At 33.1% G+C, this 24,131-nt stretch overlaps 1 protein-coding gene across 22 annotated transcripts in view; it reads left to right on the plus strand.

Moving 5' to 3' along the window:
• LOC114932668 (uncharacterized) overlaps positions 1 to 24,131 on the plus strand; it is a 158,408-nt gene that overhangs the window by 126,579 nt on the left and 7,698 nt on the right. For 11 of the 22 annotated variants that reach the window (XM_085482841.1, XM_085482843.1, XM_085482844.1 and 8 more), the window contains 10 exons: positions 7,363 to 7,431; positions 12,526 to 12,585; positions 14,493 to 14,561; positions 15,427 to 15,616; positions 16,301 to 16,647; positions 17,375 to 17,446; positions 19,287 to 19,469; positions 21,065 to 21,226; positions 22,981 to 23,160; positions 23,685 to 23,998. In XM_085482841.1, the coding sequence (XP_085338967.1) occupies positions 7,363 to 7,431; positions 12,526 to 12,585; positions 14,493 to 14,561; positions 15,427 to 15,616; positions 16,301 to 16,647; positions 17,375 to 17,446; positions 19,287 to 19,469; positions 21,065 to 21,226; positions 22,981 to 23,160; positions 23,685 to 23,998 (1,646 nt within the window). Of the gene's footprint in view, positions 1 to 7,362; positions 7,432 to 12,525; positions 12,586 to 14,492; positions 14,562 to 15,426; positions 15,617 to 16,300; positions 16,648 to 17,374; positions 17,447 to 19,286; positions 19,470 to 21,064; positions 21,521 to 22,980; positions 23,161 to 23,684; positions 23,999 to 24,131 lie in introns of all 22 variants that reach the window. The other 11 variants (XM_085482835.1, XM_085482830.1, XM_085482826.1 and 8 more) reach the window with 9 other exon arrangements.

Below are 24,131 nucleotides of genomic sequence, written 5' to 3' on the forward strand. Positions count from 1 at the left end.
GTATACTTATACATATATAAATATAAGTACGTACTTATCGTTACAAAGATTAATTACGATTAACTTGCTTTTATAGTTATAACATTTAGAAAGCACGAATTTTTTTGTGACATTTTTTTATCAATTTGTATTAATATTTATTTAAGGTTTCATTGTATAAAAAAATAATGAACTAAAATTGACAGAAAAAAAATTGTTTTGAGAAATCCAATCTATCTCCGAGAAAAAATACATACGTACATATATATATATTTTTTCTTAATTAGATATTGTTATTAGATTAGATTTTTAAACAATTTTCTTTGTCAATTTTAGTTCGTTGGAAATGGATTTATGTATATCGATTCCAAACTGTTTTCGAAAAGAAACAGTTTCTGTATTATCATAATTTTAGAATGCACAGAGACTATTAGTGCCTTTTAATTTATCAAATTTATTTATTAAATAAATAATTGTGCGCGTATACATCGACAGAATAATAAGTAATATTTTATCTCATAAACATTTATATAATATATTTTTTTACTATATTAACAATTATATCAGTATTGTTTACTATGAGTTCATTATTGTAAATGGATAATCAATATAACATAAATAATAATTTAATGCAAAGCTTATGTACAATATTTGTAACAGATGTGTGTATGATACAAACTTCAGATCTAAATAATATATAGTAATGCCTAACTCAAAGTATGTGTTTTTTTTTTATTTTCTTTTGTCGGCAGGCTCTAGAATAATAATAATAATAAAAATATGTTGAAAATTTTTTCTGATGAAATCTGTAAAAATTATGATCATGTCAAAAACCAAGTATTTTCTTTATCATAATGATAATTTTACTACAATTTCTTTCGATTCCCTGCGGAGCGGTATTTTATTAGGGCAAGTAACATTTCTTTATACGCTTCGTAAATTCCGCAAAAAGTATCGAATTTCGGTAAAACATTCATATGTATATTTTCGGGTAAAATAGATATCATCGATGTACCTATTTTATTACGATATTTTAAATCACGACGCGGTGGTACGGAAAGGTACTTGCACAATAATTAAACTCAAATATAAGCACAGCTCCAATATTTTCTTTGCTTTTCACACTTTCATTATTTATATATTTTACTTGTTTGTAAAAAATATGAATTTTTTATATTTTTTATATATATTCACGGAGAAGCCCCATTGTGCGATCGAGATACGCGTTAGCTCTCTCGGGGATTGCGATATCAGCAATTTAAGCGCATTTTCAAAGTACGTTGAAGAGGGATAGAGAATGAACTACTGGGCGTCCTGTCGCCGATAATTAACCGGCGAACGTCGGGATGCTCCAGAAAGCGAACACCTGCTATTTCTTTATCGGCGCCTGACTGTAATTAACTCTCTTCGTTGTATCGATAAATTGCTCGATACAAATTTATTATGCCGATTCGTGAGACTTCCGATTACGCGGACGTAATCAGCTGTTAACGTTATCCAAGGGAAATATGTGAACGATTCCACGTGCCATAATTTACGGCTATTTCAATCTAACTGTATAAAATTTATTATCGATATTTTGTCCGTAAAAATTGTCCATTTTTCTTGCGATAAATATAACATTGTTTTAAAAACGTGCTGTTTTATAAAATTTTAATATAAAGTTCGAGAACATTTTTCAAATCTTTTGTATTTGCTCAAGAATCGTTCGATGTTTGCAGAGGAGAGCTAATCTAACAGAGCTTCTTACACATTTTTCATAGACTGTCGAGGCAATATAGATTATGTTATATTCTTATGTAAATTATCAGACGTTAAAAAGTGGTCTGAAAATTTTACGATTCGCGTTTCGGCCGCGTTATATACCGGGTGTGTATATACATACATAAATGACCAAAGCGTGCTAAACGCGTTAACGTATATTTGCCAACTAGTTAAACGGCCGCTAACGTTTACTCCCGAGACCTTGAAGTGCATTCGAGTATACGTAACGGGACGAGGTAATCACCGATCCCTGTGACGATCTGCAAATGAATCTGGCTACTGCTGTCACGCAATTGCAGGAAACGAAGAATTAATAGCGTTATATATAACTAGACGATCTTACTGATTTATGAATAATGCTAATTTATTAATATTACTAATATTAATATAATTCTTTGTCAAGACATATGCAAATTGATCTTTTGTTGCTTATATTGTAATATTATTCGAGTTTAAATATATTTTATTTTTAAAAAATTATTTTTAATATAAAATTGAAGATTAGCGCGTTCGTATTGTTTTAATACAATTTAAAAAATGATGGTGCATCCGTTTCGGATAATTCTACATTTTTCGATAAACAATTGAATTACATTTAAAATTTTAGTCAAAATATATTTTTTTCAGTGACTCGAGTTTTATTCCGATCATGAATGCAACTTTGATCTTGCAACTTTTTGAACCCTCGTAGAAAATTATTATTTTTATAATTACATTATTTAATGAAATTCGTATATTGCATGTGCTACAAAATAACGAGGCATTTAAACTCTTACAATTAGCACAAATTTATTAGCGGAAGTATTCAATTAATAAATCTGCGTTTTATTCAAAATAAAATTTTCACAGCCAGTTAATTTTCTTCCAATTAAATATACGCTTTCGAAAAACTATTTTATTAAATAAGTATTTTTAATAAGGTTACTTGAAACACTTACGAACACAGAGATATTCAAATTTTAATTAATTTTCAATTTAAAAACAAAGAATCATGCATAATCTATACACTATTTAACAATTTATTTAAATTTATTTATTTTTTAGAGTAAAATTTGAAACTTATCCTGAAATAAATTTTTCGATACATATAAGACATTTGAAATATATATATTAGACAGATTAAAAAACAGAATCAGTTATTCCATTTCTATTTATATGCTCATAAATATTTATTGAAAAATGATGTCTAAAATATGCTTCTTATAAATATTAATTGCAAAAATTGTGTAAAATTATATTGTGTATATTACATATATATAATGTATATATTATATATATAAAAATGTACATGAGTTTACAATTTTATACCTATATGTTTATAGATTTATGTTTATGTTGTTCGACCTAGTATCTTGGTTTCTTTATCAACTTTTTATTGTCTGGTTTACATTTCTAACTGTTAATGTTAGAAGAAGTCGTGCCTCGCGCAAAGAAGCACACACTTTCCGGGATCAGATAGAAAAACTTTTTCAATTTCTACGAAACAATAGTATCAAGTATGTATGTGATATAATTCTTTTATTAACGAGTTTTTTTTAACGCATGTCTTATATATTTCGGAAAGAAATAATTAAATCTATTTTAAAAAAATATATACTGTTCTCGCGCGTATTATTCTATTATAGCTTTTCAAAATCGCAAGTAAACAAAATGATCACACTTACAGTATTATTATCCAGTAGATTGTGTCAATATTTTTTTAAACTCATGTATATATTATATATATATATATATATTTTAAAAAGCTAAATTTTTACTTGTGCATGCATTCAGTCGATATTCATTAAGACACTTAAAAAAAGAGAAATTCAAAATTTGTAACAGATTACACCGATAGACTCAAACAACATGGAACACTGTGAAATCGAAGTCGAGGATAAACATAGCATATTAATGCCACTAATAAGCATGTTAAACGATCCAAAGAAAATGGCTTATGTTGAAGAGATCCTGTTTTTAGGTGATTTTCCCTCGGAAACTCCTATATTAAACTATAGTCCGAGACGAGTCATCGAGTATATAATAGTTAAACATGCAAAACATATAACTGAGCCTTTACGAAATCTTTATTATAAGTACAAGATAAACGGTGTAAATTATACATATAAGTCTGTGTATAAATTTACTAATAAGATGCTTCTTGTCGACGATGTCATCGTTTTATGTTATTTGAGTTGTGTAGAAATCGACCAAAATTTCCCAGGAATAACTGAATTATTAACTATACTGTTTGACAAATATGAGCTCAAAAGCGTGACAAATCATAATCCGCAAACGATTATCTACTCTCACATAGTATATAGCTTTCCAAGCATATCCTTGGCATGTATTTATGCACCATCCAAAATTTCACATTCACATTTTAAGCATGTGAATTTCTTAATACCTCACATAAAGAAAGGACTAGTTTGGTGCCATCTGGTTGCTTCAATTCTCCCTACATTAGACTCAATGCATCTCCCTATAATGTTTCTCATGACAAAAAAAGCTCAATTAATTCAAATGCTCGATAAAATTGATGTCTCGATTAATAGAGATCCTCAATTTCAGACATTTTATATGAGTACCACTCCATTATGTTTTTCTGAAATCTTCCCTAAACGTTTGAAATTAAAGTTATGCGAAAAATGGAACATTATACAAAAAGTCACGGGACAAGATGAACAATATAAATATGCCGATTATTTTGAACAACATCATAAATAAATAAATTCCAAACACTTTTCTCTCGACCAAACTGACAATTTCTCTTTATTATAATACTTTAAATCACAGGTCCTTCTCAAGTGATTTAATTGTAAAAAAGAATAATTAAATTCAAAGAAGTTATAAGAGAATATAGTGTCAAATAGACAACACACGTCAAGTATATTCAACGTACAAAGAGAGACTGACATTGAAATATCTGTGCATTTTCGTGAAATCATATACTTTTGAAAATTTTTTATTTGATAACGAATTTATAAATTAGTGCCTTTTAATTTATCAAATCCATTTATTAAATAAATAATTGTGTGCGTATACATCGACAGAGTAATAAATAATATTATATCTCATAAACATGTATATATAATATATTTTTTTACTATAATAATTGCATCAATGTTGTTTACTATAACTTCATTATTGTAAGTGAATAATCAATATAACATAAATAATAATTTAATGCAAAGCTTATGTACAATATTTGTAACAGATGTGTGTATGATACAAACTTAAGATTTAAATAATATATAGTAATGCCTAACTCAAAATACGTATTTTTTGTGGCAAGCTCTAGAATAATAATAATAATAAAAATATGTTGAAAAATTTTCCTGATGATGAAATCTTCTGTAAAAATTATGATCGTGTCAAAAACCAAGTATTTCCTTTATCATAATGATAATTTTACTACAATTTCTTTCGATTCCCTGCGGAGCGGTATTTTATTAGGGCAAGTAACATTTCTTTATACGCTTCGTAAATTCGTAAATATATATTTGGGTAAGATAGATATACTCGCATGTACCTATTTTATTACGATATTTCAAATCACGACGCGGTGGTGCGGAAAGGTACTCACAATAATTAAACTCAAATATAAGCACAGCAAGAAATTACTTTTGTATTAACTCACTGACAGAATGAACCGTAGCGTAAATGGCTATATGTCTTCAACGTGTCGCTGAACATAAAACCAGCAATTACTTTACTACGTAACGACAAGGAACTCGTTAAACGTCGTCCTTTGAGAGTCCTTCGGACCCTCCTTTTAACGCGCAGAGCTGCTCTTTTAATCCTGACAAATCACGACCACATTTTCCAAAGTACGTCTGACACATTCGTCTTTAATCCGCGAAGAGTCTTCCTCCGGTTTATCATTCGGCGCCTCGCCTTTTCCTCTTCACGACGCACGTCGGGTGCGAAAATCATGTCTCTTTATCACAATCTTGATCAACGTCTCGCCTTATCCGTTCTTATTATCGCCAGACTACGACGATGATGTCTTAATAGCGCAAATTTAACTCGAGGGCTGTTTTCGAACGGCCATTGGTGGCGAACGAAGACGAGAGGCGCGATAAAATATACTTTTTCTTCGCCGCGTCTAGCCTTATCATCGTTAGCGTCCTCATCTGACGTCGTTCCGCGTCATTATCCACCGCCCGATACTTTAAACTACGGATCCGGTTATAGGAAGGAAGATTCACCGCCTGCTCGAATTATCCTCTTTTCACTCTCTCACTCAAAATCTTATCTCGCTGTAATTAGAACCTAAGTACTCCCTTCCGTTGTTGCTTAAGCAGATACGAAGAGACGATTTATTTTATTATTTTTTTTAATAACCGCGCTGAATTTTAAAATTAAAAATAGTGGTTCGTCTCTCGCATATTAACTTGAAAATATTATTCTTTGTTCATAGTTCAGATGTTTGAATTTGCATATGTTAATTTTAACATTTTAGAAACTGTAACGCTATAGTTTCCTAAATTAACTGTAAATGTAAACATCTAAACACTTCATTATTCTTGAACTTTAATTATGCATGTGTTTATGTTTGTATAATATTGTTAATATATACTTTTTTTAATTTATCGTGACTTTTTCAAAATATATCAAAAAAATAATAAAATATGAATAATAAAATATCAGATAAAAATATTGTATAAATAAATACATTGCTTGCTTGTGTTTGAAAAATTAAAGTGAAATTAAACAAATGGTTCCACTCTTTTAGAAAAAAATAACTCTCTGTTCCATTTGCGTTTTGATTATATTCGGATTCGAAATCAGGTAGCAATAAAAATCTTCGGACTCTGCAGAGATAAGAAGGAGATCTATTGGAGTCTCAAAGTGAATTATGTTCAAGATACGCTTCGTTCAGAGGACACGAGCCTGCATATCGAATCTTTTCACTGACTCGAATACGCGCCCGACTTCCACTCAATTGAATCGGTGAATGTCTCCAAGTAAGAGGAAAGCAGGAATCCCTTTCCGCGCGAGAAATGTCAAAGTTCAACCACCGTATACACGTGTGCGCGCCGTACACCAAGTATGCAGTATCCTGCATCGCTCGATATTCGTCAGTATAATGTAATTTCTTCACGTCACGTATGAATGTCTCGCCTCGTTCAATTGCTGACAGTTTGGATTTGTTTGCGATTAAGCGACACGAAATTTTCTCGCGTTTAACGACAGACTTCGGAAATTTGTCTTTCATCTGCTTATTAATGTTGTCGTGATATCTTTTTATCAAAAATTGAAATATTTCGAAATTATATAATTATAAAATCACGAGTTATTTGACACAATTCAATTATCGACCAAAATTCTATAAAATCGATAATTCTATATTAAATATAGAATTTCATTGCGATAACTTAAAATAGCAATTTTGATTAAACTTTCTGCCTCCTGTATATCTTCTACAATATGACACCAGTTGTTACCACTGCAAGAGAGACTGATGAAAGTGCACTAGAATACTAATACGCTGGCACAAGATGCTTGAAACCGTGTGTCGTGGAATGCTTTTAATTAAATTTATATATACTGCGTTACAGCATACATTCGCATCTTTAATAGCCAACAGGAATATCAATGAAGGAAGTTATTTTATGTGAGAATTTTTCTTTACAGCTGGAGCCGCTCCTGAGGAAACTAACCAAAGGTCCAGTTCTGCACACAATCGCCACTCTCTCACGAAGGGTAAGTTGCAAATGCAATTGATCACGTTTTAAGGCACTTTTATTTCCTATAATGAAGCATTACATGCTTTCGAGCAGAAGAGATCACTGCGTTGTATCTCGAAATAATCGATACTTTATTATATCTCGAAACAAATCAACACCGAAAAAATTGTATTCGAAGCGCCAAGAGGATCCTTTTAATTTAAGATAATATTCTTAATTTATTCTTATTTTTAGAAAAAAATTTACTAAAATTTTAGAGGAATTTCTTAAATTAAGAGGATCCTCTTGGCGCTTAGAATACAATTTTTTCAGTGAATACTTTGATATTTTATGTGTTAATAATAGAAATAAATCTGATTTAAACAATTGAAAAATTGCAATGTTTTACAAAGAGATGTGCGAAGCACTACTTCTAATTCATATTTTTATTTTTTATACAGAATGTATATTCATAGAGTTTATACTATGATACAACACAGTGCGTTCATTAATGCTCTATTTAATTTGCTAATAAGATTATTGTTTTTTTTTCTTTCAACAATTTCTGTGTATTCTGGTCGACATCCTAAAGTGTCAGCCTGAGAATTTTTCATTACTTCATACCGAGTATGACATTCGATGGTATATCTCTCATGGTAACATTTACACGGCGGATTTGGGCATGATGTATTTTTTAATATCGCACTCTGTGTGCACCGATGTTTTCTATAGCCTTTGAGAGCACAGCCTGAACATTTATTTGTACAATTGTACAAATAGTGACTTAGTTATATACAAACATATACGCTAGTTTTATTTGAAAAACCTGAAAAATACTGAAAATTTCGGGTAGATTGTATTTTTGTAGGTGCAGAAAAAATTAATATTATTATGAATATTAGTATATATTATTATTATCGCACAGATTTATTCACAATATTAAAAATAAAAATTAATAACGTCAATTAGCTTTAATAAGTAAACACATCTATATATATATTTATTTCTGCATCAAGTCTATCAATATATAAACAGCGTTATATGTTTAGTATACATTATGTAAATTTTTTCTGAGTTGTAAACATTCGTGAAATTATTATAAAATTATAAAATTTCTCTGCAGCTTATTCCAAAAATAATCAGAATCATTTTGTGAAACAAGAATTGCACAAGAATAATAAATTTGCAAAGTATCTCAGATAAATTCAAAGTTTTCAGTGAATCTCTTTACGGAAACATTCGTAGATTAGCTACGTCATCGATATTCCATAGCCGATAACAATATTAATCTCGCGTGGAAAACCACTTTCCAATCCGTGGTGGCATCGAAAACGCTATCGAATCGCGACGAATTTAAAGTACGACTTCTGGGTCGCGATAGATAACGAATGCAATTCTCTCAGTTTGATTGGCAAAACGACCAAATGGATTTAATAACACCTAAATTGTGCTCCGCGCTGCAGCGGGAAAAGACGTTAGTTTAATCAATTGCGAAAAGTGCCCGCAATTGTTAATAAATCCTTCATTTGGTCGAAAAAATAGTGCTCATGGCAATGCATTAAAATTGAGTTTGAATAAAAGACGGGTAATGCACGATATATAATTATTGCATTTATTGTACGATGTAATTAGATACGTTTCAATGATTAACGTAATTAAATGGATTAACGAGTTCGATGCGTGAAACAAATATGAATTTGTGTTGTGTGTCTATATATAATTTCGATAATTTATTAAATATGATATTAATTAACAACACACATTTATAATTATATATATAAGTTGGAAATGTAATGAGATTTATAAAATTTTAAAAGCGAATGCTGTCAGAACAAAATGAGAGAAAAGAAAATGAGAAAATATTACTTCCAGAAGAAAAATTTTTATGTATTTTTTCTCAGACTGTTTGTTCCCATTTAAAAACTGGGAAGATACTTGCAAAGTGTTTAAAGCACCTTTATTTAACCAGCAAACGGAGAATTGTTCAGACTTTAAATTCTAAATGTAAACGATTCTTAAGAAACACGCTTAGTCGTTAAATATTAGTGAAACACTAGCATCCTTTCGGGAATCAGAAACGGAGATAATTTTAAACATCATCCACATCTATTTGCGTAAACACGATTTCTATGATTTAATTAAATATTATTAATTAACGCCAGGAAATCAGAGAATTTTATAAAAATTATATAAAATAAAATTTTAAATATAATATAATCAATAAATGAAAACTGATCATGCATAAAATCTAAAAAAAAATGTAAGCGCATAAAATATAAAAAAATGTAAAATGATAGGTATATGTTAACTATAAAAATACACAAGAATCATAAAAAAAATACGTATAACTTAAAACAAAAATTTTACAAAAATTATTATTATCTAAAATTAAAAGATGCAAATTTATTTATAGCAATATATGTTTTCTCTCTATATATGTACTATTATAAAAGTATAATCGGCTCAATTTACGCGATCATTATCACTTCAACAAACGAAAGATACAATCCTCGAAGAGAACTTTGTTATTCGAGTCGCAGGTCAACATTTCCTTATAGATCATTCGCGTATCTTAAAATCCGCGCGTATCTGCTTGCATTTCTACACCGCCACTTGAATAAAAGTGATAAGATAGAATAGCAGAATGGCTGAATGATAGATTCGAGAGGAAAACCCGGAGGTGAACACAGAAGGGAAAGAAAGGGACACAGATATAGAAGCGAGATGGAAAGACGTGCAATCTTCTCGGCGGAGGCGACGAGAGATGGAAGAGACGGATCCCATTGTTTCCCGACCCACTTCCACACGAAGAGAGATTAACAGAGCTGTGTGTATCAACCGACGGATTTTCCGGCGTTTGAGCCTTCAAGACGGAGGCCGCGACTGCAGCTGCATGATAGATGCACCGACTCGCACGAGTGCATCCCTTCGGGCGATGGCGCACGACATACTTGTGTCCCATTTGTTTAAATTGTCTCCGTTATCTCATTGTCTGCTCATCTTTCTTGCGTCGCAAATTCTTATGGATGCTATAAACCTCTTCGCGAATTTTAACGGATAAAATAATATCTGGCGTAGAAGGTTACTTATTCAGAAACTCTTTTACGCGATCGCGTTCATTAACGAACAGATTTTTTAATCTCGTTAAACCTAAGCAATTCTACAGATTGCGTCGTCTTTTTTTCTTTCATTCTCTAAGCTTATTTTTCGCATTTGAAATGTGGTTTTCTATTCTAGAAATAATCCATTCATAGCATTTTGATTTCTTATTTTACTGAAATTTTTCGCGCACATTTAACGCGACCACATATATGGTACACTGTTTTTTATTTGCTGTTCCGTCCCATTCGTCAAAAGCGGGAGAATTAACAGCGATATCGTGCGGAAGACAGGTTTCAGAGAGATGAATGGATCAGGTCGCATTGTACGTCGATGCGTTTTCGAAGATTAACGGAAGATTAACTGCCCTAGGAACTGCATGCTGAACGATGCATTTTGCACGATTATATCCTCCGACGACATATTTATGTCCCGTCATATATCTTTGACGTATTTACGTATCTATGACGTCTTTTAAAGTTTCTTTCCTCTCCATAATCGGTAGAGGAAATCTTTTTGATCAGAATAATGGACAGAAAAGAAGAGAATCGAGTTTTGTAGCGAGCTTTTCTTTCGTCGTTTTAAATCTATAATACAAGAGCATGAAATGCATAAAATATTTTGTATCCTATATTATCAATTTAATATGGATTATCTTTTTAATTGCAAACTATCGATTCGAAATTAATTACAGAATTCTTAGAAATTGTTCCAATTATTTTTAATAAATATATGTAGTCTTGAAAAAATAAATTATTGATAAAAGTGCGATGCATTGGTGCACAGGTGCGAACGATAAAATGTTCTCGCTTCCATAATCCATGACTTGGCAAAGTTGAAGAATATAAGGCATTTGACACTTTTCCCATAAATGATTAAGTGAACAATAATATATAATATTGAACCACGTACTTCTCTCTCGGTTTTTTTAATTTAAAATTTTAAAACGCTCTGCACTCGAATAATTATTTACCATTTCATTGAATATCGAGTTTTCTCAATGACTCGATACGAATCCATCTTCCAAATTACATTTACATACACATAACTCTGCCTAGCTTTCTTCTTCGATAAAAGGAGATTTTCTATCGCACATTTTTGGAAAATATCTGCTATCATCGAGAATTCTTTTCTGCGTATTTGCGATATAATCCCATATTTATGGCGTCGAAACATTCTTTTCTGCTCTCGTCTTCCTCTCGTTTTCTCTTTCTCGCTTTCGATTCCGCGTCCGCATTATTAATGACATGTCCAATTATTACGACCCATCGTTTCCACTTCGCACTACTCTTTCCCATCCACCTGGTATTTGCAATCAGCAACCGGAAACCACATTGGCAGCTCGGCGGTCGTTTCCGTTGACGCTCGTCGAAAACGGATCGTCGACGGAGGACGAAAATAAGCCAACCGCGTTGCGACGAAAGCAGGAGAAAGTGGGGTTCCTATCGGATTCAAACGATATCGGCTGCATAGCGAACGGCTTCGTTGGCATCGGTTATGTATGCGTGAGATAACGAGCTAGCGATCGATGCTTCGTCACTCGAAAATTTAATTTCAAACGTAGAAATTTATTAATGAGTTTGCGTTGCAGAGAGAGAAAGAGAGAGAGAGAAAGACAGATAAATTTATTCGTAGCGCAATTTAATTGCTTTTAAATAAGCTCACCAAAGGGAAGAGTATAATCAGATATTTAATTTTAAACAGTCATCAACATCGAAATAATATTGGTAATATTGTTAAGTAAGATGTATCGCGATCAAATAAATCATAGTATCGAACAATATATCCACGATATTTTTTTTTAATTATATTAATTAGGATCAGTCGATTCAGAACAATCTAATATATAATAATATTGAACCATGTGCTTTTCTCGATTTTTTAATTAAAAATTTTAAAACGCTAAAATTTGAAATCGCGTCGTTCTTTATTAAATTCGCAATCGGTTTCGCAGCTTTTGTCGACACAAGGACATTTAATATCCGCGCGACAATTTAGAGAATGTGTATAGTTTGGAATTTATCTTCCGCAGAGCAAACAATGCATTGGTTCGCGCAGATCGGCGGTGACGACGATTCCCTCGCTTTATCAGGTATGCCCTCGAGTTGATCAGCGTGTTCTGATAACGTTTATGTGAGTGTGCTTTTTTACCTCCCTTTTTTTTTTTACAAAAAAAGCGGCCTCATTCGAGTGTCAACCGAGATTGCATCCCGATTTGTTGCATAACACATTCATGCGCAGAGAGACACTTTTAATCTTCCAAAACCTCGTGAAATGAAAAACGATATATTGCGATTCTGTTCTATTTAACTATCCAAAAAGAGTGTATGATTTATATACATATGGTTAATAAATGACTAATGTCTGCTCCGATAATTTCTGCAACTTGAAATTAAAATGTTGACGTTACAATTAGCAGGACTAATCCTATCTGAATAAATCTCATATTAGCGCCCTTATTTAACGAGAAATGTGATAAATCCTGGTATAAAATTTTATTTGCACGAGAATCGTATTAACTGGCTGTAAATACAACATGAAGATCGGATATGTCACGTCTCGGTATGAAATGTGGATCGTGACATAAATGATACATTTGTTCTTCTGGTTGCTGACCACAGAATGTTCGTTATAACTCCTAATTGCGTACATAGATCTGTCAAACTGCTGTAACCGAGTTTAATTAAGCCGATTTTCATTGATTAACGGCCGAAAATCGTGAAAAAACGATCCTACAGAAGATTGTGCAAAGCTAACGAGTCGTCTAATTTGACAATTGTTTAATGGAATGAGTGTTTGATACATAATTATTAACCTTCTCATTTTAATACCAATCCTTTGATGCGTTTGTGAATCTGACAAACGATGTTAAAGGCTTATTGCAATATATTGCGAAATATTATTGCATATATCTGACACATATGCATTCCGTTGAAATATAATAAATATATAATAAATTATATTTTGAAATAATAAATTATATAGTTTCACACACTATTGTATATAATTTTCCTTGTTAATTCTAAGAATGTTAATAATTTATTTCACGTAATAAAATATATTTTCCAGTAAATTCTAACTCTGTTCCTTGCATTTTCTGTCAGAATTTTTTTCTGATCCTGTCAGAGGATAATACGGAACATATGAAACTTTTTACGTAGCGTTAGTCCTTGATCCATGTAATAAGGTCTAGCTAAATATGACGCGCAATTTTTTCGCTATTATATAGTTTATCCGTCTTGAAATAAGCTTCCGCGCAACTAATTTAATATTGCATTCGGTGGAAAGGATTTTATTTTATATATATATAGTAGGCAGTAATAATTTCGTCTTCCATCTTGCTTATAAAATAAACCGTCTATGGTTGCAACGAGCCGTCTGAAGACTCGCTACAATCTTTTCGTGGAATCTGATTATCTTTTTAGAAGAAAAAACGGATGAAAATTACATGATAGAACTGCCGCTCAGAAAAATTTCTCATTTTATATAAAATATAAATATCACAAAGGGACTATATTCTATATAAGAAATTACGGTATAAACAGAGAAATTACTCCAAGCACAATGCACTTTGCACACTAATATTAAAACAATAAATATAATTAACATCTCCCTCTGTTTTATTATTTTTCTTTTTTACTTTGTTCAAACAATTTTAATTATTTTGTTAATGAAATTATGGATTTATATATAATATAAAAAGTTAATAGGACTTACTAATATTAACTATAATGTTGATACTAACATCGAATCACGATATGCTCATTATTTATCTTCTTTATCCTCAATCTTACATTAACTCCATCAAATATCTGTGGCATGTAACTATTCACTTTAACTGTATATACAAGTGCATAGTACTATATACGCCAAGTACATGCCAATATTCACGGTTTTTATCCATTCGTTCATTAAATTCATTCATACATTCATTCGTACGTGTTGCAATCTTAATCTCAAATCTTACGTGCACACGCACTCTCACTTTCTTCTCGGCAGATGTGAAGCGCCGGCGAAGTCTCTACGATGAGGATTCCCTCGACGGTGATCGTCCTTGTGATAATGAAGGTATCAACGTTTTCAAGGGCACTGTACAGACCATTTTCCTTTCCTCCTCACTAGACACCCTCTCTTTCGATGACGTTAACGAGTCATCGCTTTTTAACACTCAATCTTTATAGCAATTTTAACAAATAACAGTGATAGATATTCATTTTGCATATTATATAAGCTATAGCTTATTAAATTCATGCTGGATGTACTTTATTTTTAAGACATCATATCTTACGTTACGTTTTTTTTTTTATTTCGGATTGTATATTTTGTAAATAGTTATCTTTTATCTTGATGTATAAACTCTCTTTTCTAGTGAGCAGTGAGATGAGGTCGGCACATTCCCTTAATTATTTTATTCCTCTACTTTCCTATCTTATTATATAAATTAGTTTTAGTTAATAATTTACGATAGTATTTGTTTTGATAAATTAATTATTTTTATCAGCGCGTTACATTTTTTTTTACTTAATTATATCTATTACACTTATTTATTTTTTAATGTCTTTAGCTCAGCTAATAGTGAAATTTGTTTTTAATATAATTACACTAAACTGTATATGTGCAATATAAACTTATCCGATAAAATAAAATTACTTAAATTTTCCAATCTTCATTTATCTATCCACGATCAAGAATAATCTCTTAATACTTGGATATAATTCTAAACTTGTTAGTGATATACAAATTAAATTTGTTTAACTGAAAATTTCTAAATATATAATTGAATAAAGATACGATTATAAAAATGTCACGAGACATTTTAAAAGAAGACGCGTTGTTTATCTGTAACCGAGTTTTCATCAGCACAAACTGAGCGTTTATAACTAGTTTAAACGGACGTATACTGAATACGTTCTTTTGACGGGATTGTTCGCAGGACGGGACTCGACGGGAAGCTCGAAGGAGTTGGACAGGGCGAAGCTCGTCCGCGAGAGGCAGAACGAGGAGCGGCAGCGGAAGTTGGAGGAGCTCCGACATCAGGCGCTCGCCGCGCAACGCTTCCGCGAGCAACGCGAGGAAGAGCGCCGAAGACGTATCGACGAGCTCAGATCGCGCGACAACGACAGGTTTGTTGCTGAGAATCCGAATAATTGCTTTAACGAAGGATTCGACTCGATTCACCCCTCTTTCTCTATAATATAAACTCGTTTTTCGTTGGCTTTTACAGGGTGTACACTTCTTGGAAAAACCTGGAAAACCTGGAATTCTCAGGCAATTTTGTTCTACCTTGAAGAATCCATTGAATTTTTTTTTTTTTAAATTGCTTCTTTGATTTTAAAATATAGTTTCAAAGAATATAAAATTTATTAGTTTTATATAAAGTATATGTCAAAAATCTATATATAACATATAAACTTATTGGAAAATTGTATTCTAAATATTATTTAAAAAATACTTAAATTTTGAACAAAAATATCTGGAAAATCATTGAATTTTTTTTTTTAAATTGCTTCTTTGATTTTAAAACATAGTTTCAAAGAATATAAAATTTATTAGTTTTATATAAAGTATATGTCAAAAATCTATATATAACATATAAACTTATTGGAAAATTGTATTCTAAATATTATTTAAAAAATACTTAAATTTTGAACAAAAGTACCTGGAAAATCATGGAAGCCTCAGGGAATTTATTTCTAAGATTTGAGTATACACCCTGTTTTTTAAAATTGTTGAAGAGAAGAAAGTGGAGAGTGGCGAGTCTGAAAAAAATGTGGAATAATTATGATCCATTGTTTCTCTTTACGCAGACGAAATCAAGTGGAGGAGAGAAAACGGCTGATTTGCGAGGCGGAACGAGAGAGACGGGAAGCGATCCTGCGCAAGAATCAAGAGAGGGAGGCGCGTATCGAGGCGAAGAGGAAGAACGAAAGATCGCACATCGTCTTCGCGTTCGGCAGCTCCACACCGCGAATGTTGGAACCCGCCGATACCGGCGGTTCCACCTTCTGGGGAACCCGCAGGGCCACTTCCACCACGAATGTCATGATGTTCTCGGCGGCGCAACCCCTCACTAGGAGGTCCTCCGAGAGAGAGCTTGATGGCAGCAAAAAACGAGCCACTTCCGCCGGCGGACTAGATCGGAAACCCGGCGAAGGTCAGTAGATTTATATTTCTTTCAACCAACCGAGTCGAATCACAAATTCACGAAAGGTTCACCAAAAAGCAACCGAGAACGGTCGTTTTTTGATAAGCATGTGACTGTACACGTCGCACATGGAAATTTGATTAACCCTTTCAGCGCGTAATGTTAGACTCGCTGCATGTTCGCTTGAGCGTTCCGTTTTGCGAGAACGATTCGAGGATGAGAAATTCTCCAGTAGTATCTGGAGTATTTTTCCTGAATGATTTATCTATATTTTTCGATTTATATATCTATTTCAATCAATATAATAATTTTATTCTCTAGAATTCATAGTTATCACGAACGTCAATATATATTTTCACTCAGATTTTTAATTGATCTCTTGCCCTTTTTTTTAGAGAAGTAATAGAATTTTTCACATACGATTCGCGTATCGAGATGCTTGCAGCTGACCATAAATGTGTAATATGACGCACGTTATACTTGATTTATCGTAGAGAGATTGAAACGTAACGTGTGTGTATGTATACATATATATATATATATATATATGTATAAGAAATTTCTCATAAAATATGTGCGCAATATATATATATATAATGTGAAATAACCAGGCAGCAGCGCGCTGAAAGTGTTAAAGGCTTTTCCGTATCTCGTACACGTGAAGTGTGAATAAAACACGCGTTGGTATTGCACCGTGCACCGGTGGAATGCAAATTAATGTTTACCGTAAATTCAGTCGAATCAACAACAGTCCTTGATGCAAACACGCACGATGAACGGCTCGTAAGCGGATTTGGTGTACTTCCATGTGAGTATAAATACGAACCGAAGCACGTAAAATACGTTGTATATCGTAAAACGGAAATAAATTAAAAGAGGAATCGGCTGATTGATATTGCTTAAATCACTTTTTGAATGAAATATTATTTTACAGCGGTTTTTCCCACCTTAATCTTTTTTACGGATTATATGTTATTTTTAATACGTATCTGAAAATACAGATGACAGATTAATAAAGTAAAAAATATATAATTATTGTACGCGTTAAATTTTAAAATAATTAAAAATCGAAGGACAAAATTATGATACATGCATTATTAAGTAATAAAGTAGGATTTTTACGATTTCAAAAAAAAAAAAATAAATCGTGCCAGCGAATCAGCCCGTTCTCTTCTGCCTGCTCCATCTTATTTATTCGAATATTTGACGTATCTATCGATCAATGTTTATCGTTCGGGTTTACAATCGTTCTTTCTATCGCGGATTCACGTAGGATGGTGCTATTTAATCGCATCATCGTTGTAATAATATTTCTACGTCACTTACTCCAATGCTCAGAAATATTGAGCTATCCAGATAAACAGTACAAGGAAGCGACTCGCATTTTCTCGTAATACTTTACAGGCGATCACTTTCGATACCTTTAATAATATATTTTTTTTAGTGATCACAATCGATGGCGCCATGCACAAAGTGGAGAGAAACTTTATCGCGAAAAATACACAAAACGTGATAAACAAAATTTTCACAACGTATACTCGCTGTGAAAAAACACAGCTCGTGTTTCTTATCATATTATTACCATAATATAGAAAATAGTGTAGAAAGTGATTTAATTGATTATGTCGTGTTTAATAAAATGTGTAAACAATTATTATAATTACTGAAATTAGCATAAAATGAATAATTAATTTTATTAAATTGTTTTGCTACTGGATGAAATTGACCGACTAATTAAGTTTTAAGCGAGTTTCGAGCGTAAGACCACGAGATAGCTAACGTGCAATAGTTTCAAAATAATCTTGTTATAAATAATATAGAATCATCGTCACAGTTTCTCTACACGATTATTTACAAGTGAAGTCGACTCCGCGAAGCATGAAAGAACGATTGTTCGGCACTGTTAAATCCTGTAACGTGACCTTGTCTACAATGTAAATTTGACTTCTTTAGTTCTTTATTTTCAGGTTTACATCCTATAGCCTATTCTGTGACAGTATATATTCTTTATGACAATGTCCCTTTAAACGATATCCGAATCTATATGTATATGTGTATTTCTCAGCTTGAAATTGATTATACAGCGAGTATGAGAACGTTTTGAATCCCGCGATATTTATAAGTTGCAAGTTTTGCTTTTTAACGCGACATACTTTGATTTTTATTTTTTTCTCGTTTACACTGCACACAAATTACTTAATTTACAGCATTTATTCTCCCGAAAACGCATTTTCATTCATTCTTTCCTATTCGCAAACACGTATTTTCTTTTTACTTTTTGTTTCAAAGAAATAACATTTTTAATATTACTAAAGAAAATGAAAGAAACGGAGAAAAAATATATATATCTCTAAAGAAATTAATAATCTTTAACTACAGGGTTTACATTTCCTCTCTTTCTCTCTTTGTATATCTTCTCTTTGCTATCATCTGTAGTTATTATCGGTGGTGGTTTTGTATAAGAAGAATGGTTGTATATATATTTGAAACGAGAAAATATTACGATTCGCAACTGTATCTCTAACTTATGCTAATGTATATTCATGCTTTCCCATTCTACTTCTCTCGTCCAATCGTCCGATCTTATTCAAAAGATTTTTCGCGGAACACCTAATATATTTGCGTTGCGTTGAATGGTTTGTTTGCAGATATGAGAATGTCCTCGTCCATGTACGAGGTGTTCAATTGGAATTCTAGCCCCGATCCCCCTTTAACTCCTGCCAAGCATAAGAGAGCCAGCCTCTCTCTACCCCCCACAACCGACATCTTTGCCGTCGATGATAAGTCCGATAACGACGCTAGGCGTCCCATGATTCAGCGGGCTGCCAGTGGTGAGTCCTGAAGTCTCAGAAGTCTGCAAGAAAGCCGGGAGAGATCGCTCGTTCTATTCATTTCGAGAATGAATATCGACCCTTTATCTCTCTTGTTTTATTTAGCATACACTCTCAAACTCTCCCTTTCTATCTCTCTTTCTTCATTCTACATCATATTTTTCTTTTACTTCATTGCATACTTTACTGCCGCATGTCACATTCATTTAACATCGTTTAAAAAACATACTCCCGCGCACTTTCTCTCATTAATTGTCTTGTAGTTTCCTTTCCGTAGGTTGTATGGTATTGGTCAGGTGGATTTTGCAATTTCTTTCGAAAGATCACTTGTGAATGAGACTACATGGCAGCCAATATCACGCAACAATGTGTGCGTTCGTGTGTGTGTGTGTGTGTGTCGTTAATTTGTCTTATCCTTTGTGATCCCTGCATCTATTGTGTTTAATTAAAGCGAATAGATCACTAAACACTATTAATATTTTTAGTTGCGAGTAAAGTCGTAGTTATTGCTTTAGTCTCGTTTTAATATATATAATTCCATTTACTTGTTAATGAATTTTACTAAACGGATTTGAAACACGTGTACTTGATGAAAGCGATAAATTTATAATGTCGAGAAAGAAATTTAGAAATTAGAGCGTGCCAATTAGAAACTGTGGTCTTTAGATATCGCCACAGATATACGTCTAAATAGGACGATTGTCGGTCACATTTAATATTTTATTTTCATCATATTATTTCATACACATGTTAGTCAATTACCTGATGATTAAATTACTAGTTGCAGAACCTTGTGAGATTATATATACGATAATTATTACTTATATGCAATTAGAAAAAGCATCAGCTGTATTATAGAAAATATTTAATTTGTAGATATTAACAATAATATATATTATTATATCAGTGTTATAACAGAGTAATATGAGAATTTCGATTCATTATCGTTGATTTGCTATAGATTTTTTTGAATAATATAGATTTTATTGCTTGCATGAATTGAATTCTTGTTGTATTATCAGGAATTATTTGATTGAATTTAAATGTTACTTCGCTATCCTAATACTACTCGTATAAGATATATCGTATTATTCCCTTCTATGTATAAATTTATACAGCACGTACATCACACACAACATACATACACAACTTCGATATCTCAATATCTTATGTCACTTTAAACTTTAAAACATAGTGATTTATTTACATTGAGAGACGCAAATATTTTTCATTAAATACATTTCTCTCTTTCCAAGAAATACATTTCTTTTAAACCATATATTTTTCTGTGATTTTTTTTTATTCACCAAATGCACCAACTCTTTATCTTTATAAATTCAAGCGAACATACTTAACACTTACGTAACACAGTTGTGAGCAAAATATCTCTCAGTGTATACACTTAAGCATTATCCCTACACGTCACAGCATGAAAAGCAAAACAGCACAATTTATGCAAAAAATGGAGACAAAAAAAGAATATGAATTTGAAAGCGTTGATGGAAAAACTCTTTGAATTCTGTAAATCACCGCGCGGATCGGACATCGCTTCGCAATGACACACACATGGCAACCCTAAGCGAGATTCTTTGCAGGTGAAGATAGCGAAGACGGTGGCACACCCAGCACTCCGACCTCGGTTTACCTGCGAGTGAACAGGCGACGCACCGATCTCATGCCGACGATACCGTCCCCGCGTGACGGCCCGCCGTCGACGGCACGCAGTTTCAGCGCCAAGGCCTTCACACGCTCGCCAGGTAGGACTTACTCCATGTCCAGGCTGGACCAGCTAGCGCAGCCTAGGAAACGCGCTGCCGAGCAACAACTCGGCACGCTCGCGGAGCAGCGGCAGCAGAGCCAGCCTCTGCAGAGCGCTTCTAGCATGAGCCGAAGCATGTCGCACTTGGCCGCGCCCGGGAGCACCAAGAGTCTCAAGCGCTCAGATAATTCGCGTAGCATGGGCACGCTGCCGGGCGCGGCGCCAATGCCCAGACCCACCCGCGCCGAGAGATTGCGCCGCAAGGCCCGCGAACATCAGCAGGCCCAGCAAGGTAAGTGCGCGTGACCGTGCACTCAACTCGACCGAATCTCCCACCGCAAGTCGAGCCTCTGTAAATAGCAAAACCCTTCACGATTTCTTACGATAAGACCGCTTTTTTATGTACTTTAAGGAGACGTAGATTTTATTTTAAACGCTGCAGAAATTAAGTAATAGCTCGATGATAGATTGTATTTTTTATAATTTGTATATTATAATATGTATATTATAATTTCGTAAATTTCTCGTGAGAATCGGCCTTTCTTAAAGTGACTAATCACTTGCTTTCTACTAATTTTCTCGTTTAATTTTTCTCACTGTATGCAGTCGGATTCATTGCTTAATAAGAAGCTTCGTAAGTTAGATCGGTACATGGTCTTCGAATTGGGAGCGTGATCTTATAAATGAGAATTTAATCAAAGACAACATACATGAGTATATCTAAGAGAATCTCAACGTGATCTGAGTTGGGTGCACAAATGCATGAAAATAAGCGTTAAAAAATCTTTGTGAATCAATTAGGACGACCAAGTTCATTCCAGGGCGTAAAGCTAGAAAAAAGCGTCCATTTTTTTCTTCTAATATCAAGTCGTGTGACATTAATTATTTTAATTCAATATATTAATGCGCTTTTACATCTGTTACATTTTTTATGGTGACTAATCCATTTTCCAAATTTTTAATATTATGTTATCAGTAACAGACTTTCTTGCTATTTTTAACATTAAGAACCAGTTGCATCAAGGAAATTTAATTTTGTTAAGAAACAATTTTGTTCAGTAATTATTTACATATAAATAGAATAATAATAATACGAAAGTGGAAAGATTAATTAAACGTTATTAGCTCGAATTAATTTTAATGCAACCTGTTCTTTGATCTCCAAATTGATTAACAAAACGCTCCTATTAATTAAGGAAGACTGGCTTTTCGATACCAAGGGTAAAGGTATGAGCTAACGTTTTGGTAAGCTGCATGTTTTTTTTTATTATTCTATTATCATTGTCCTACACGTAAATTATCTCGCAATTCACTTAGTACTGTATTCGTATTTAGTGTGCAATTTATTCCTAGTCAACCCACTCAAATTATGCAATTCTTTCACATTCTTATTTTACACAATTAAAACTTGATTTTATCTCTGATTTTTATTTCGGCTTACTCTTTCGTTTCGATTATTTTCTTTACTCATCGACAGCATTTAAACACCGGTGGCGGTGCTTTGCGTTTTCGATTCCTTGCAATATTCGCCTGCTGCACTTTGCGTTCGTCACAACACAAGCAAGCATAACATGATACGATTTCGATACATAGAATGTCAAAAAAGAAAACAAGGAAAAGAAAAATACAAACGGGAATTTATTCCCAGCGCCGATATTTTTCTGTCGAGAGATAAAATTGCGCGATCGCGTTCAATCAATATAAAAAAAAAATAGATCAACAGATGTACTTACCTTGGGTGGGTGCGCATAGGTATCCGCAGCGGCGAAGTGACACCCAACAGCCCGTCCCGACCGCACAGTTCCATGAGTCAGCAGAGCGCCAGCAGCGTGGGCAGCAGTAACGTCAATCTGCGTACCCGCACGGCCGCGTCGCGCCGACCGCGGCCCGCTTCTATTGCCGGTACCGGTGTCTCGATCACAGAGAAACACAGTGAGCATGCTCATTTTACTTCTCCATCCACCGACCCTTTCAGGTCGCCGAAGATCGGCCGAAAATCTAAAAACAAAGAAAGACAAACAACTCATGAAAGTCAAATTCTCGTCGAAATTGTTGACATTTATTAGATATATTGGAATAAATATTATATATGTAGATATTAGAAATATGTATTGAATATACATAATAATATGTATATCCTGAAAGGGTTCGATATGCACACAGTGTATCATACATTTCTGAGAAGATGCGACGAGCAGAAACTGTATAGAAGCGTTTCGACTTCATATAAAATTTTTTTGTATATTTCTCTTGCTCTCTCTTGAATATTTTTGTGAATTAATAATTTTGTTTATTTTTTTTTTTTTTTTGCAGAATTTCTTTTTTTAATATACCCCACATTTCTTATATAGATAATTTCTGATAACTATTAGAATTGCACATGTAAATACTGTATATAAAAAAAATTTCACGCGCAGACAGAAAAAAAAGTATCCCAATCGCTTTTGTTATCGTAGATCTAGTGGGCGAGGTGAAACTAACGAAGGATTCAAAGCCACCACTGCCAAAGGTCCATAGCACTCCAAAGAAACCTTCTACACCCAAAGCAACAGAGTTGAAAAAGCCGACAGAGAAATTAATCAAGAACGCCAAGTCATCACCGCGAATAACTCCGAAAGCGACACCTCTGCAGAGTCCGGGAGTCGAGCACGTACCGCTCATCCGCGAAACCGCGGAGATAATAAAACAGAATGAGGATAAGGAGGCGCAGGATGTGAAATTGGAGGACAAGAACGAGGAGAAAAAGGATCAGGGCACCGAAAAGATACAGGTAAATTTTGTTCTTCTATATAGATTCCTTGGAACAAGCAACTTTATTCTGTAACTTCTAAGAAATCTTCTTTTTCTCACACATTTCAATATATTTTTTCAAATATATAATTATTATTTATAATTATATAATA

This window comes from Nylanderia fulva, unplaced genomic scaffold (genome assembly GCF_048542155.1).
Source record: "Nylanderia fulva isolate GAGA-0341 unplaced genomic scaffold, ASM4854215v1 Scaffold22, whole genome shotgun sequence".
Lineage (NCBI taxonomy): Eukaryota > Metazoa > Arthropoda > Insecta > Hymenoptera > Formicidae > Nylanderia > Nylanderia fulva.